Source organism: Emys orbicularis, chromosome 6 (genome assembly GCF_028017835.1).
Source record: "Emys orbicularis isolate rEmyOrb1 chromosome 6, rEmyOrb1.hap1, whole genome shotgun sequence".
Classification (NCBI taxonomy): Eukaryota; Metazoa; Chordata; order Testudines; family Emydidae; genus Emys; species Emys orbicularis.
Window position 1 is genome coordinate 127,688,271 of NC_088688.1, and position 13,801 is coordinate 127,702,071.

At 48.7% G+C, this 13,801-nt stretch overlaps 1 protein-coding gene across 1 annotated transcript in view; it reads left to right on the top strand.

Annotated features, from left to right (window-relative positions):
- The window catches only part of SLC49A3 (solute carrier family 49 member 3), a 33,695-nt gene extending 21,522 nt beyond the window's left edge, over nt 1–12,173 (top strand). The window contains exons 9-10 of the mRNA XM_065406853.1: nt 1,390–1,502; nt 12,022–12,173. Coding sequence (XP_065262925.1) covers nt 1,390–1,502; nt 12,022–12,173 — 265 coding nt within the window. The remainder of the gene's footprint in view (nt 1–1,389; nt 1,503–12,021) is intronic.
- The last annotated feature ends 1,628 nt before the right edge of the window (nt 12,174–13,801 follow it).

A 13,801-nucleotide genomic window follows, 5' to 3' on the forward strand; every position in this document is an offset into this window, starting at 1 on the left:
CCCTGCTGCCCCATGCTTCAGCTTCCAGCCACTGGATCATGTTATACCTCTCTCCGTCTAGCAGGGAAAGGCCTAACACGACCCAATGGCTGGAAGTGGAAGCTAGACAAATTCAGACTGGAAATATGTCCTACATTTGTAACAGTTTGGAACAATTTACCAAGGGTCGTGGTAGATTCTCCATCACTGACCCTTTTAAAATCAGGACTGTATGTTCTTTTAAAAAACTCTGCTCTAGGAATTATTTTGGGGAAGTTCTCTGGCCTGTCATGCAGGAGGTCAGACTAGACAACCACTTCTGGCCTTGAAATCTATGGAGCTATGAAAACCTATGTCCCCAGCAAAAAAAAACAGAAGGTCCCTAAGCAGTGGGGAGAACTTCAAGGTGAAGCACAGACGATGTTGCATACTGCTCTCCCACTGGCCCAGATTTGGTCAAAATGCTCCTCTGGGACAGACAGAAGTATGGTAGCATCCGTCGCAGGTCAATCACACTTGGTCTTCCACTGGCTTAGATACCTGTTCGTTCAGCTAATGGGATTGGAACACTTCCTTCTACAGTCGCCTGGCTGTGCCTTGGGCAACATGCTTTAGAGATAGGTTCTCCTTTAACGGGATGCAGTAGTGCTGAATTTACAATGGAGATTCTGACATTACTGCTCTGTGCTCTAACCAGGGGTGCACTGGCCCATGGGCCAGGAGAAAGATTCAGGAAAACAATAAACACTGGGCACCCTGCAGAGTCTAAAGCAGGGATTACCAGACCTTGTCACAATTGGCTTCTCTGTTTGATTGGTCGTGTGGTTTGTTATGGCCCCACTCCAAGATAAGCAGGGTGGCAGCAAGGTTTTTTCTGCTAACTGGAACAGTGAGGAAGAGAATTTTAAGGCTCTACCACTGGCCAAGCCATCACTCTTAACAGTCCAAAAGGGTGTGGTTTGACAGGCGGTGTGGTGGTAGCCGTAGCATCCTGTTATTCGTACTCTAGTGCACATCTCTGGGATGCAATCCTCCACACACTAGAAGCACTGCCATTCGCGTAGGCTTGTGTGCTTGGTTAAGTGCTCGTGGTCGCTGCCTATTGTACATCTGTGTATACAATTTTCAAAAGTGCTACATTACTGGATGTTTGTTAATTGTATTCTTGTCTACACACGAAACAAAGGCTTAACCTAGTAACTGCCTTTGGGTAGCGTATCTACATCATACAAGACAAGAGGATAAAAGGCCCTTGGAGAATTAATCGTAAAGTCCCCGTCCCCGCTTACAGATGAGAAGCTAGCCGTGCAAGGAGAGACTCCTTCTGTTCGAGGGGTGGCCCTGGTTTGGCTATGGGACTGATGAATCCAGACTAGGAGATTAGCTCAATGGTGGTTTCTCTCTGTGCAGTCAGATCCAAGGAGTGATCCTAATGCTGCTATTGCAAGCCCTCACGGTGCAGATTTCCACAGCTCCATTCTCCACCTGTGACATTGAGGAAGGTGGAGCATTAGACTGGACAGGTAAGTGCCCCCTTTTCTTAAAACGTATTGATGTGTATAACTGAGGGGTGTCCTATCCGATCCCCACACAGTCTATGACCAGAGTTCTTTACTGTGCCACAGAACGGATTCCTGGTGGAATGTGCTTCATTACCATCCCTTGGGCTGATGCTGTGCTGGCCGACTGGGAGCCAGCAGCTATTCCTCACACACCACCTGTTGGTGCTTTCCCTGCTGTCATTGCTTTGACAGCACTTTACGGGTGGGAGGGTGGAATGAAAAGCCACCTCGGATGCCAATAATGCTGCTAAATAATCCAATTTAAAAGGTTCTCTTCCACCCACCCTGGAGAAGCCTAACCCCTTTTTGGAGCTTAATGTAACTGGCTTGCAGTGCGTGCATGTCTCCAAACACCGCATGTTTCACAGGATCTCCAGCAGAACGATGCAGTTGCACAACTTGACAAGGCAGCAAGACCAGGCACTACAAAACCGGGCAGTACAACACAGCCGTAACATGGTAGAGTCGGGGGGACAGCAATGGAGGCAGCACTGGGGATACTGTGAGCAATGCAATGCATGCCTAGAGTTCAGTCCTTGAGTGCAAATGAAGGCAGCTAAATACGTAGCGTGACTGCCCAATGGCTGAGGAGCCCGTTCCCACTGACTTCCTTGAGATTGGTTACCTTGAACTAGAAACGTTCAATACAATTGATAGGGTCCTGTGCTCCAGCAAGTGCTGCTTCCCCAGGGGCCCAAAGGACCAACGTGCAAGGAACAGTGATACTCTATTCTGTACAAGTAGCACTACCAACAGGTTGCCAGACTTTCTGATTTGCCAAGTCACCCTTGCTGATCCTGAGAGCACTGGTCAGTGTGTCTTCATTGGTCTGATTCGGAAAGGCGTGTCAAGAGTTCTGAAAGCAAATCGCATGCTGGCTATTGCTTTAACACAGCCCACCCCTGAATTCCCAGCCATTGTGAACATCCACAGGATCCATCAGTGATCAGCTGTAGCAATGGCCTGAAAATTCTGTAATGCAGTGGTTTTCAACCCCCCTTCCAAATAATACAGTCTACCGCCTACCCCTATCTAAGATAGAGTCATAATATACCTATGAAAATGGGGGGGGGGGGGGAGAGAAGGTCTGTAAGGGATAAGTCCACCATTACAAGATTTTTCTTGCATACTCCCTGACAAAAGCTTGTGTACTCCCAAGTCTGAAAACCACTTCATTAAGTTAATGAAACTACCTGTCAGTCGAGTGAGGCCAAAATATCCTGCTACTTCCCATCAAAAGGGTGGAAGCTGAATTCATGGACCAAAGTATAGAAGAAACTGCAGCTGCTGATGTCAGGGAGGGAAAATTCGTCCAGCGACAAGGATCAATTATTAAACATTTAATCCGTTTAAAAGTTGCATCTGGTCTGACTCTAGGGGTAGCATCCACCTCCACATTCTCCCGAGTAGAAGCACGGTGGAGATTTTCTGAAACCTCATTTACATGTGAGCAGGCGAGAACAGGCACATATTACAATTGAGCCTTTCTATGGCAGAGGGGAATTAAATAATTAACCTGAGGATGAAAGTCAGACACTTGACTAGCTGGCAGGAAGGAGGACTGTTTCTGATCGATACATCGCAACTTTCCCATGCAATTCAATGAGTACAAAACACTCATTGGGAGGAGGGATAGCTCAGTGGTTTGAGCATTGGCCTGCTAAACCCAGGGTTGTGAGTTCAATCCTTGAGGGGGCCACTTAGGGATCTGGGGCAAAATCAGTACTTGGTCCTGCTAGTGAAGGCAGGGGGCTGAACTCAATGACCTGGGGGGAGGGATAGCTCAGTGGTTTGAGCATTGGCCTGCTAAACCCAGGGTTGTGAGTTCAATGCTTGAGGGGGCCATTTAGGGATCTGGGGCAAAAATCTGTCTGGGGATTGGTCCTGCTTTTAGCAGGGGGTTGGACTAGATGACCTCCTGAGGTCCTTTCCAACCCTGATATTCTATGATTCACTCAACTTGGCATTGAAATGACACTGCAATTCTGACGAGTCCCTGGCAGTGTCCAGCATTAATTAAGTGTAACAGAACATGGTGCATTATGTTCAAAGAATTTTCACACCACCGCTGAAATATGGCACAACAGGTGATATCGCCCCAGGTAAAGACAGGTAAACAGAGCAAGAGTTGCCCAAGGAAGCACATCAAGTAAAATCACAGCAAAGACATGGCAATTTGGCTCTTGCTTTGGGTTAGTAGCTTGCGTCCAACCCTGTAGGCTTTAACTTGATGTGCTAACCCAAGCTAAAACCCAGTTGCTGTGTCTTCATTTCTATTTGAACCTGAGTCAGCTAACAGAAGTTAACACTTGTTTTACTGCAGCGTCAACATACCTTTAATCTGCTAAAGTTTAGAAAGCTTTAGACGTTGCATTATTTGGATGCAGAGCAGAACATAAACATGCCAGTCTCAAGGCTAATGGCTACCTATGCAAGACCAAGCAGCAACTGCCCACTTGTTCACTGCAGCAATGGTGCTGGTGAAAGCATCTGAGCAAGGCAGATGTCACCTCCAATGAATCTCCAGTCTACTTAAATAGTTTGGACTAGAGCTGGCTGAAATATAAACATGATGGAGAAATTCTGAAGCTCTTTCCATTTGGCAAGGTTCAGAACAGACCCGGTTTGTCTTATTGACGTTTAACTGTTGATTTACTGAAATTTCAATTACTCCAAAACTTGAAGTTTTGGCAATTTAATTAAAAACATTAAAAAAAAAAAGTCATCACATTTTCATGGAACTTCTTTTTAAAAAGGCTATTTTTGGAACAACTTCATGTGGAAATTTTCTACCAGCTCAGAGTTCCCTTGTCCTTGTTAATCTCTGCAGTTAAAACAGCTCTGCACTATATGTAATGGAGAGATGGGTGACCATCCCTACCTTCCATTTGGATGAGCACCCAGATTCAACTTCAGATTTCCAAAAATGCAGGTTTGTTTCTGACTGAGCTAGTAAAAATAAGACGTTCATGAGATCTGGACACTCCAGAATGGGGTCAGGGGGGAGAGAAGCTCTGGTTATGTTCAAGCCAATTATTGAACATAAGAACGGCCATACTGGGTCAGACAAATGTCCATCTAGCCCAGTATCCGGTCTTCTGACAGTGGCCAATGCCAGAACAGGTAATCATCGAGTGACCCATCCCCTGTGACCCATCCCCAGCTTCTGACACTGTATTCAGTCACTTTGCAGATTCCCAAAAGAATGCATTTAAAGATTGACCCCTTTTTTCCAGAATTCATAACAATCAGGAAAGGGGAACAAACTAGTGGTGAGGGATGAAGTTCCGGGGGTGGGGGAGCAGGGAAGCTGGAATAGTGGAGTGAGGAGTGGCAAGGGGACGAGATGGGCTGACCATAGGCAGTCCGAGCAGGAGCTAGCTGACACGCTATTAGGACATGGCTACACTTGCAGATGTAGAGCGCTTTGAGTTAAACCAGCCTTTGGAGAGCGCAGGAGGGAAAGCGCTGCAGTCTGTCCACACTGACAGCTGACAGCTCACTGGCGTGGCCACATTTCTGGCACTTGCAGTGGCATTGGGAGCGGTGCTTTATGGACAGCTATCCCACAGAGCACCTCTTCCCATTCTGGCGCTGTGGCTTGTGGGAAGGGGGCAGGAGGTGTGGAGCATTCTGGGTCCTGTCCCAACGCCCCATGATGCATCGGTTCACATCCCAGCAATCCCTGTGCTTCCATCCACATTTGGCGCCATCTTTCAACGTTTTGTGCTGCGCACTCTGTCTTCCCTTTCGGTCTGCGGGAATGGATCCTGAAGTGCTGAGAAATATGCTAACGAGTCTCGCCAGCACGTCACATTTGGCAGTCGAGTTACTCCTTAAGATCCAAACTGACAGTGAGGACTCCGATGAGGATATCGACTCGAGTAACGCATACGACACGAGATTGCTTGTGGCATTCACGGACATGCTCACCACTGTGGAACGCCACTGTTGGGCTTGGGAAACAAGCACTGAGTGGTGGGATCACATCGTCCTGCAAGTCTGGGATGATGAGCAGTGGCTGCAGAACTTTCGGATGAGAAAAGCCACTTTCATGGGACTGTGTGATGAGCTCGCCCCCACCCTGCGGCACAAGGACACGAGATTGAGAGCTGCCCTGATGGTGGAGAAGCGGGTGGCTATTGCAATCTGGAAGTTGGCAACTCCAGACAGCTACCGATCGGTCGCTAACCAGTTTGGAGTGGGAAAGTCGACCGTTGGAATCGTGTTGATGCAAGTGTGCAGGGCTATTAATCGCATCCTGCTCAGAAGAACCGTGACTCTGGGCAACGTGCGTGACATTGTGGATGGCTTTGCACAAACGGGTTTCCCTAACTGCGGAGGGGCGATAGATGGGACGCATATTCCAATTCTGGCACCAGCCCACCTAGCCTCTGAGTACATAAATCAGAAGGGGTATTTCTCTATGGTTCTCCAGGCGCTTGTGGATCACTGACAAGCGTTTCATTGACATTAACGCAGGCTGGCCCGGAAAGGTGCATGACGCACGCATCTTTTGGAACACTGGCCTGTTCAGGAAGCTGCAAGCCAGGACTTTTTCCCCAGACCAGAAGATCACCGTAGGGGAAGTCGAAATGCCCATTGTGATCCTTGGAGACCCCACTTACCCTTTAATGCCGTGGCTCATAAAACCCTACACAGGGAGCCTTGACAGCAGCAAGGAGCGGTTCAACAACAGGCTGAGTCGGTGCAGAATGACTGTGGAGTGTGCTTTTGGCCATTTGCCGATAACAGCATTCCCACGGTTATATCCGCGTGTTGTACCCTCCATAACAATTGTGAAGGGAAGGGTGAAAGCTTCACTCAGGCATGGAACTCGGAGGTTCAACACCTGGAGGCTGAATTTGAACAGCCAGAGAGCAGGGCTATTAGAGGGGCCCAGCGCGGGGCTGCAAGGATTAGGGATGCCTTGAGGGAGCAATTTGATGCTGAAAGCCACCAGTAATGTTTGGTGCCCTGCACGGGAGTGAAGTGCAGTGGTTCCAATGTTAGTAGGAATCTGTGTTTGCTACGCTGACTTGCAGTGCCTGTTGCTTTCCTGGGCTAAGGTATCTTTTAGTTTATGCAATAATAAAGAATGTTTTCAAAGCCAAAAAATCCATTTATTGAAAAGGAACACAACTGCTTGGGAAACAGAAACGGCAAGGGGGTGGGGTGGGGAACGGTACAATCACAGATGTGCGTATGTCCTGTTATCATATTCAGCTTTCCTGGCTGGAATGCTGTGCATTGATTGTTGCACTTCAGGATGGCTATATTGCATGGTGATGGGGGTTGAGTGCAGAGGGTAAGGGACGTAGTTTTCGGGGCTGGGTGGTGACGCTACAGGTGTTGGAGGCAGCTGGTGGCGATAAGAACCCGGATGTTGGGGAAAGTGGGTTGGAGGTGACATGGGGGCGCAAGGGAAAGAGTTTTGGGACAAGGGCTGCAGGGGGGTCGGGCGTGGTAGTGCTCCGCCTGCATGGCTACAAGTGCCTGGATCGAGTCCGCTTGGTGCTCCATGATGCTAATCAGCCGCTCCGTGCTTTGCTGCCGGCGCTCCGCATTCTGCTGGCGGATCCTCCTTTCACTCTCCCGCCACTCTGCACTTTTAGATTCTCGTTAAGTGACTGCTGCATTACTTCATGCAGCAGGTCCTCTTTGCTTCTACGTGGCCTCTTCCTAATTCTTTGCAGCCTTTCGGCCGTTGATAACAAGGACGTCTGAGATCTCAAGGTTGCATCTGTAAAGGCAAAATGCAACACTTAACAGAGGCAGCATTGTTCCCACCAGACAGAGCAATGATTCGGCCGTACTTAAAGACGAGCACAGTCTACACAATAGCAGAAATTGCCCGTCCCAAAGCGAGCGCACATAACCCACAGGAGCCCCAAAATGGTGAGTAAGCACAGGGGCAATGGGGACTGATCGTTTCACGGCTGTACTGTCCTCCGGGTTTCTGTGCCTTGGGGAGAGCCAACAGCTGCAGGGGGCCCCTATACTGAACACTGTCCCCACATTTTCCACAGGACTTGGTCCTGGAAGATATCTCGCTGCTGAGGGTGACCTGGGAAGCAAGGGAGGGTCTTCTACTACAATGCGGCTTCCGCCCTGGCCCATATGCAGCTTGCCTGTGTGCAGCAATGGTCCCCCCGCCCCTCATGGCACAGTGGCGCGGACCTGTTAGCCTGACTGGGACAAGGAGCACAGTGGCTCTCCCAAGGAACCTGCGCAAGCGCATTGCCCAAGTTCTGGATGAGACCTTTGAAGAGATCACTGAGGCCGATTACCACGATGTGAGAGAGCACATCAACGCCCTATTCCGCATCTAGGCATGCATGCAGCCCTAACCCTCCTCGCCCCAAGAGCCCGCACCGAATAACTTCCTTCCCAAAATAAAAGCTGCTTACCGGGAACCTCCTCTGGTGTTTGTCCTTCCCCAAGCACCAGCCACCGCGACTGGCTACCTTCCTCCTGGCTTGAGAACAGCTCCTGGCTGCATGCATCTAGGGATGCCGGGGTGTCTTCCTCCTCCTCAGCACCCTCACTCCCGCTTTCCTCCTCCTGCCTTGTTGAACTGGGCTCTGAAGTGTCCATGGTGGTACTCGGAGTGGAGGTGGGGTCGCCCCCCTGGTATCGCGTCCAGCTCTTTGTAGAAACGGCAGGTCGCGGGGACAGCACCGGAGTGGCTGTTTGCCTCACAGGCTTTGCGGTAGGCATTCTGCAGCTCCTTCACTTTAACCCTGCTCTGCAGTGCGCCCCTTTCCATCATGTCTCTTGATATCTGCCTGAAGGTATCGTAATGCCTACGGCTGGAGCTCAGCTGGGTCTGGACAGCTTCCTCCCCCAAACACTGATGAGGTCCAGCACCTCGCCATTGCTCCATACTGGGGATCGCCTGGCGGGTGGAGGCATGGTCACCTGGAAAGATGCGCTGAGAGCACTCCACGCCTGGCTGAGCAAACAGGAAGGAGATTTTCAAAATTCCCAGAGAATTTAAAGGGCGGGTCTGACGGTTGGTCACTTGAGGGCAGGGCAGTAGAGTTCAAAGTGATGACCAGAGTGGCTAGAACAGGCATTGTGGGACACTTCTGGAGGCCGATCAGAGCGCATTAACAGAGCAGGGCGTCCACACTGGCACTGCGGCGCTCCAGCCAGGGCGCACCAAGTGTTATGCCTCTCGCCGAGGTGGATTACCAGGAGCGCTGTAGCCACAGAGTCAGAGCGCTCTACGTGCCTTGCCAGTGTGGTCGGGTCGTGAGTTAGAGCGCACAGGGCTGCTTTAATGTGCTCTAACTCGCAAGTGTAGCCATCCCCTTAGCAACAGTAGCTGAGGGAGCTTCCTGGGAAGAAGAGCGATGGCAGTGTAGTCTGCCGTGCTGCAATGGGGGGTGAGCTCGATTAGGAGCTGCAGAGCAGCTTAGGGAACCCGGCTCTATGAAACCTTAGCCCTGCAACCCCTTTAGCTGATGCTGTTCCCACTGTGCCACTAACTCGGTCTTCATAATCTACTAGGATAGATAAACTCCACATCCCCCAGTGGCTTGTCATGACAACTTCATAAAGAAACATGTGGGACCCTAGTGTCCCTCACCAGCTAGAAGTAGACAGGCCGGGAGAAGGAAAACCTGTAGCAGATACTGGACCTGCCAGCAGTCCTACAGCGATGACACAAACTAGTGTTAACCCCAGAGCAGACAACAAAATCATCCGGGTCTTTTGTTCACAAGTGAATGGCGTCTCCTCAGATCTAATGCGCCCAGTAAAAGAGTCGTTGCTGTTCCATCTCTGCCCTGCAATGTATCAGTCCATTCATGTTAGTGCAAAGGGAGATTTCATGCTGAGAACGCCTGAGCCCAATCGATCCTAGAGCTTTTATACAGGCGGGAGGAGCTGCAGAAAAAGCAGGTAAGTATTTTCTCAGTGTGGCAGCCTCCTAAGGGCAATACGGTCATTTTGTTTCCAGGGCCAATCAATTTTAGACAGCGTGTTTAATGGTCATTTTTGTGGGGTGGGGGCCGAGCTGGTCAGGAGATCCCAAAGAGATGATTGCTTGTGCACCCTGAGCTATGTCTCTTGTGATCAGTTAGAAACAATGCATATGCCCAGGTCTTTCTGCGGCGAGATACAGTTTTTCTACAACATTCCACACACACACACACACAAACACAACCATTCTTTGACACTTATGCTATATTCAGCATAATGGGCAGTTATGTCTCAATGAAAACTGGTTTGGCTGTGATGGAGGTAGGAACCGTTCCAGAGTGCCCTCCGGCTGTGCACTGGGTATTTTTCATTCCTTGCATTGTGCCCCTCTGCTCTCTAATCCATTGCTGTACAGACAGATGAATCCCTTTGGAATTCCTCTAGTTTTTCACCAGTGTGCCAGGGCACAAGCTAGCTCTAGTCTTCCTCAAAATGGCTGCCGACTGACAAATGAATAGATTTTGTTCTTCCATCCCAGCATCGCCTTCCTGAGGTGAAAGTTGGGCATACGGCTGATAGCTACAAAGTGCATTTAGCTGAAAGCATAGTTGGCCTGTATAGCCCGGAAACTGTCCCTTTGTGTTATAGAACAAACTGCATTAAAGGAGTGTTTGGGTTGCAAAGTCAAGCAGGCCAAAGGTGGGGAACGCTAGATTTAATTGCCTGTGTAACCTTAATTCTGCCCATTGGGTATCCATCCTGTGCTCTGAATGAGGCAGGGGTCCTGTGGGAAAAAGTGTGATCATGTAATTAGACTATCATAATGCATACACACAAGGGGCAGAATTAAGGTTGCACAGGCAACCTTCATTCTGGCATTTCCTAATTTTTTAGTGCTTTAAACGCGCCCTAATCAACTCCTTTCTTATAACAGTTTTTCTAATGCAATTTCCTAATTTATTTTTAAAAAGTAAACATTCTACGAAGTGCAGCAGTTTTGCATTCCTGCCCATCCTGGCTAATAGCCATTGATGGACCTATCCTCCATTAACTTATCTAGTTCTTTTTTTAACCCTGATATAGTCTTGGCCTTCACAACATCCTCTGGCAAAGAGTTCCACAGGTTGACTGTGCGTTGTGTGAAGAAATACTTCCTTTTGTTTGTCTGAAACCTGCTGCCTATTAATTTCATTTGGTGACCCCTAGTTCTTGTGTTATGAGGAGGAGTAAATAACACTTCCTTATTTACTTTCTCCACACCAGTCATGATTGTAACACACACAAACATCCCCATCAGGAGGGTAATTAACCACTGGAATAACTTACTGAGGGTCATGGTGGATTCTGTCTCACTGGCAATTTTTGAATCAAGACGGGATGTTTTTCTAAAAGCTCCGCTCGAGTAGCTGCATCATTTTGTGGAAGTTCTATGGCAGCAGGAAGTCAGACTAGCCGATCGCAGGGGTCTCTTGAATCTGAGAGCAGAGTTGGACCCCGGAATCTTCAGCACAAAATTCTGCTGCTAGAAATACCGAATATATTGCCTTAGCAGGTAACAGAAGAAAGCAGTTATCCTAGGGAGAGAGGAAGTGGGATTACTGGCACCAAGTGCTGGGTCCTGGTGGTGGTCGGAAGAATCATGCCCCACTCCGGTTGTCCGCCCCCCACCCCCACATACAGTACAGGAGATGACTAGCACCTTCCCCATGTGATGCTTCCAGAGCAAGGCATGAGATGATGGAGGCATATGCTAGGTCCACATCTTAACACCCCATCTTAAAAGTTATGCATTTCCAAATGGAAGGGAATTAGGCATTGGATACTGTCAGATTTCACAAACGAAACGTCGAGGCTTTGGTGGAAGTTGTTCCAATGGTTAATTACCCTCACGATGGGGATGTTACACACAGCATAGAATGTTTTACGTCTTAAAAATGAACCAGGAAATTACCTTTAAAAAAGAGTTATAAGAACAGGGAGTTGTTTAGGATCCAGTCCAAGGTTTTAAAATCATCTGAAATGTGGCTATTGCATTTTGAACATTTTCCAGGCTTTCCCCATTGTAAAATATGCTATGCGCACCTTGTGGAAAGGCAGTTATACTGAAAGGCTCTCACATAGTTACAGAACCTATACATGAGAGATAGAATTATGAAGGTCCAAATTAGAAGGGAGAGCACCTTAATATGGTGTATTATATGCCAACATCCAGAAGAATCGCAAAGCACTGTATTGTGTGTGTGTATGGATGACTCACCCACTACTGAAATGCAGCTGTCTCTGGGGTGGAAGGCACAAACCTTTCTGTATCAACAGTGTTGACAGGGGAGGTGAAGGCTTTCTGAAAATGGGAGGGAGAATCTTACCCACTTGTAAATTTGAGCAAGATATGGGACTTAGCATTCCTATACTGTTGGTGTCATAGGATTTTAGATGATATAGTTGAGGACTTGATTCTGCATCTCGTCTGGAAAACCACCACCTAGATCCAGAGCAGAAAGAGTTTGAAGTGGGCATTCACTTTCTAATGTGGTTATTTCTTTGTATATAGTTTCCACACTGGTGATGGCTGGAGCATGCAGTGTTGTAGCCTGCTTCTATGTCATCTTCTTCCACACCGACTACAAGAGACTCCGTGCCGAAGCATCGAATGCCGCCTCAATCAACAAAATTGGAACTGAAGCAACAGCTCCTGAAGCCTAAAATGTCTTATTTACAACTGTACACTAGCATGCTGGGGAAAACGGCCTAATCTCTGTGGGAAACGGCCAGCCACACCTGTGCATTCAGCTCGCACACTGGGGCCCTGAGCCTGGTATGGATCTTATAGGTGCTACCACAATACAAGGGCTACTCCAAGTTTGACGACAGAGGAGCTGGAACGTCGTCTGCCCTTGTGGTTCTCCACCAGAGCCCGAGCTGGACTTTTAGGACAAGATTCAAGGGAGAGGTATTTGTGCTATTTGGATCTTGCTAAAGTGATTAAAAGAACCAAAGATGGGTTGGACATCTACAGAGATAAGAATATTCAGTTGCTACATCTGAAGAAGTGAGGTTCTTACCCACGAAAGCTTATGCTCCCAATATTTCTGTTAGTCTTAAAGGTGCCACAGGACCCTCTGTTACTTTTTACAGTTGCTACAGTAATGCTGAAGTATTGCAGTGGAGATAAACCTCATGTTTCAGGAGTTAAGGCCATTTTTTAAGTACTAGAGGTTGGGGTGAGATAATCTGGGGGGGGGGGCAGTTTGTCCGTACCTACCCTGCATCTTCCTCTGAGGAATCTGGTGCTGCCCACTGCTAGAGACAGAACACTGACCTTGAAGGACCACGGTTCTGATCAGTATGGCAATTCTGATGGCTGGGGTGACCTTTCTTCAAGGGATGGGGGTGGTAAAAACTGGGCAGGTGGGTTTTATCTTTGCCTGCTGCTGGTTTGTTCAATGTTCTGTAAGCCCCCATGGTGGGCACAGCACACGCTTCTAAAATCACCTGCAGCATCTTTACCTGTAGACATGCGAGGGGAAGCCCTGATATTTAAGCACCAAATGTAAAGGAGAATTGACACCCCCCCCCCCCCGAAGGAGAGATTAAGAGCCAGCGCAGGTTACGAGACTGGGTTTTATAACACCCTCCCTCCACCCACTCACCTGCCGTACGGTCAGCGATGCAGAATTCATTTCTAGCCTGTTGCTACTTCTGCCTTAACACAAACCCTTGACCCATTTCTAATCGTTACAATTTAATAAGCAAAGGAACCTGCTGACCCTGGAGCAGGCCTGTGCTCACTGCCCAGGAGAGGGTGAGGTTAAAGGTGAGGCACTAGCACTGTTGGACATGGCAGGAAAATGATGGTTTAGCTCCTTCCCGCAGCAGGTGCTGCCCAGGACACACCTAAGAACCCCAGGCAGGGGCAAAGGCCAATCCTCAATGGGAACCTGCTGGAGGCCAGTAATGGTAACACGGGGGCGATTCACCCCTCGGGGGCCTAGACTAATGCACAGGGTCCCGGGCTAGTGCAGGGAGGTGTAACAGACCTGCAGGTGCTGCCGGGAATGATTGGGGCCCAAGGACTAAAACTCCACCCGTGGGAAATTGACATTTCCAGCATGGGGCTCAGTCCAATTTGAAACAAAACTTAAAATTTTCAGCCTTTCCAGGGAAGAGGAAATTCCTAGGAATTTTCGTTGTGGGACTAGGGACAGGAGGTGTTTCCAAGAGGAAATATGCTCCTCAGGCCTGGTCAGCTGCTGAGTGAAATTAACATGATTGACGTCAGTTTCGCAGCTGCCCACCATCAACCAGCAGCTGTGAAATCATGTCAGTTTTAC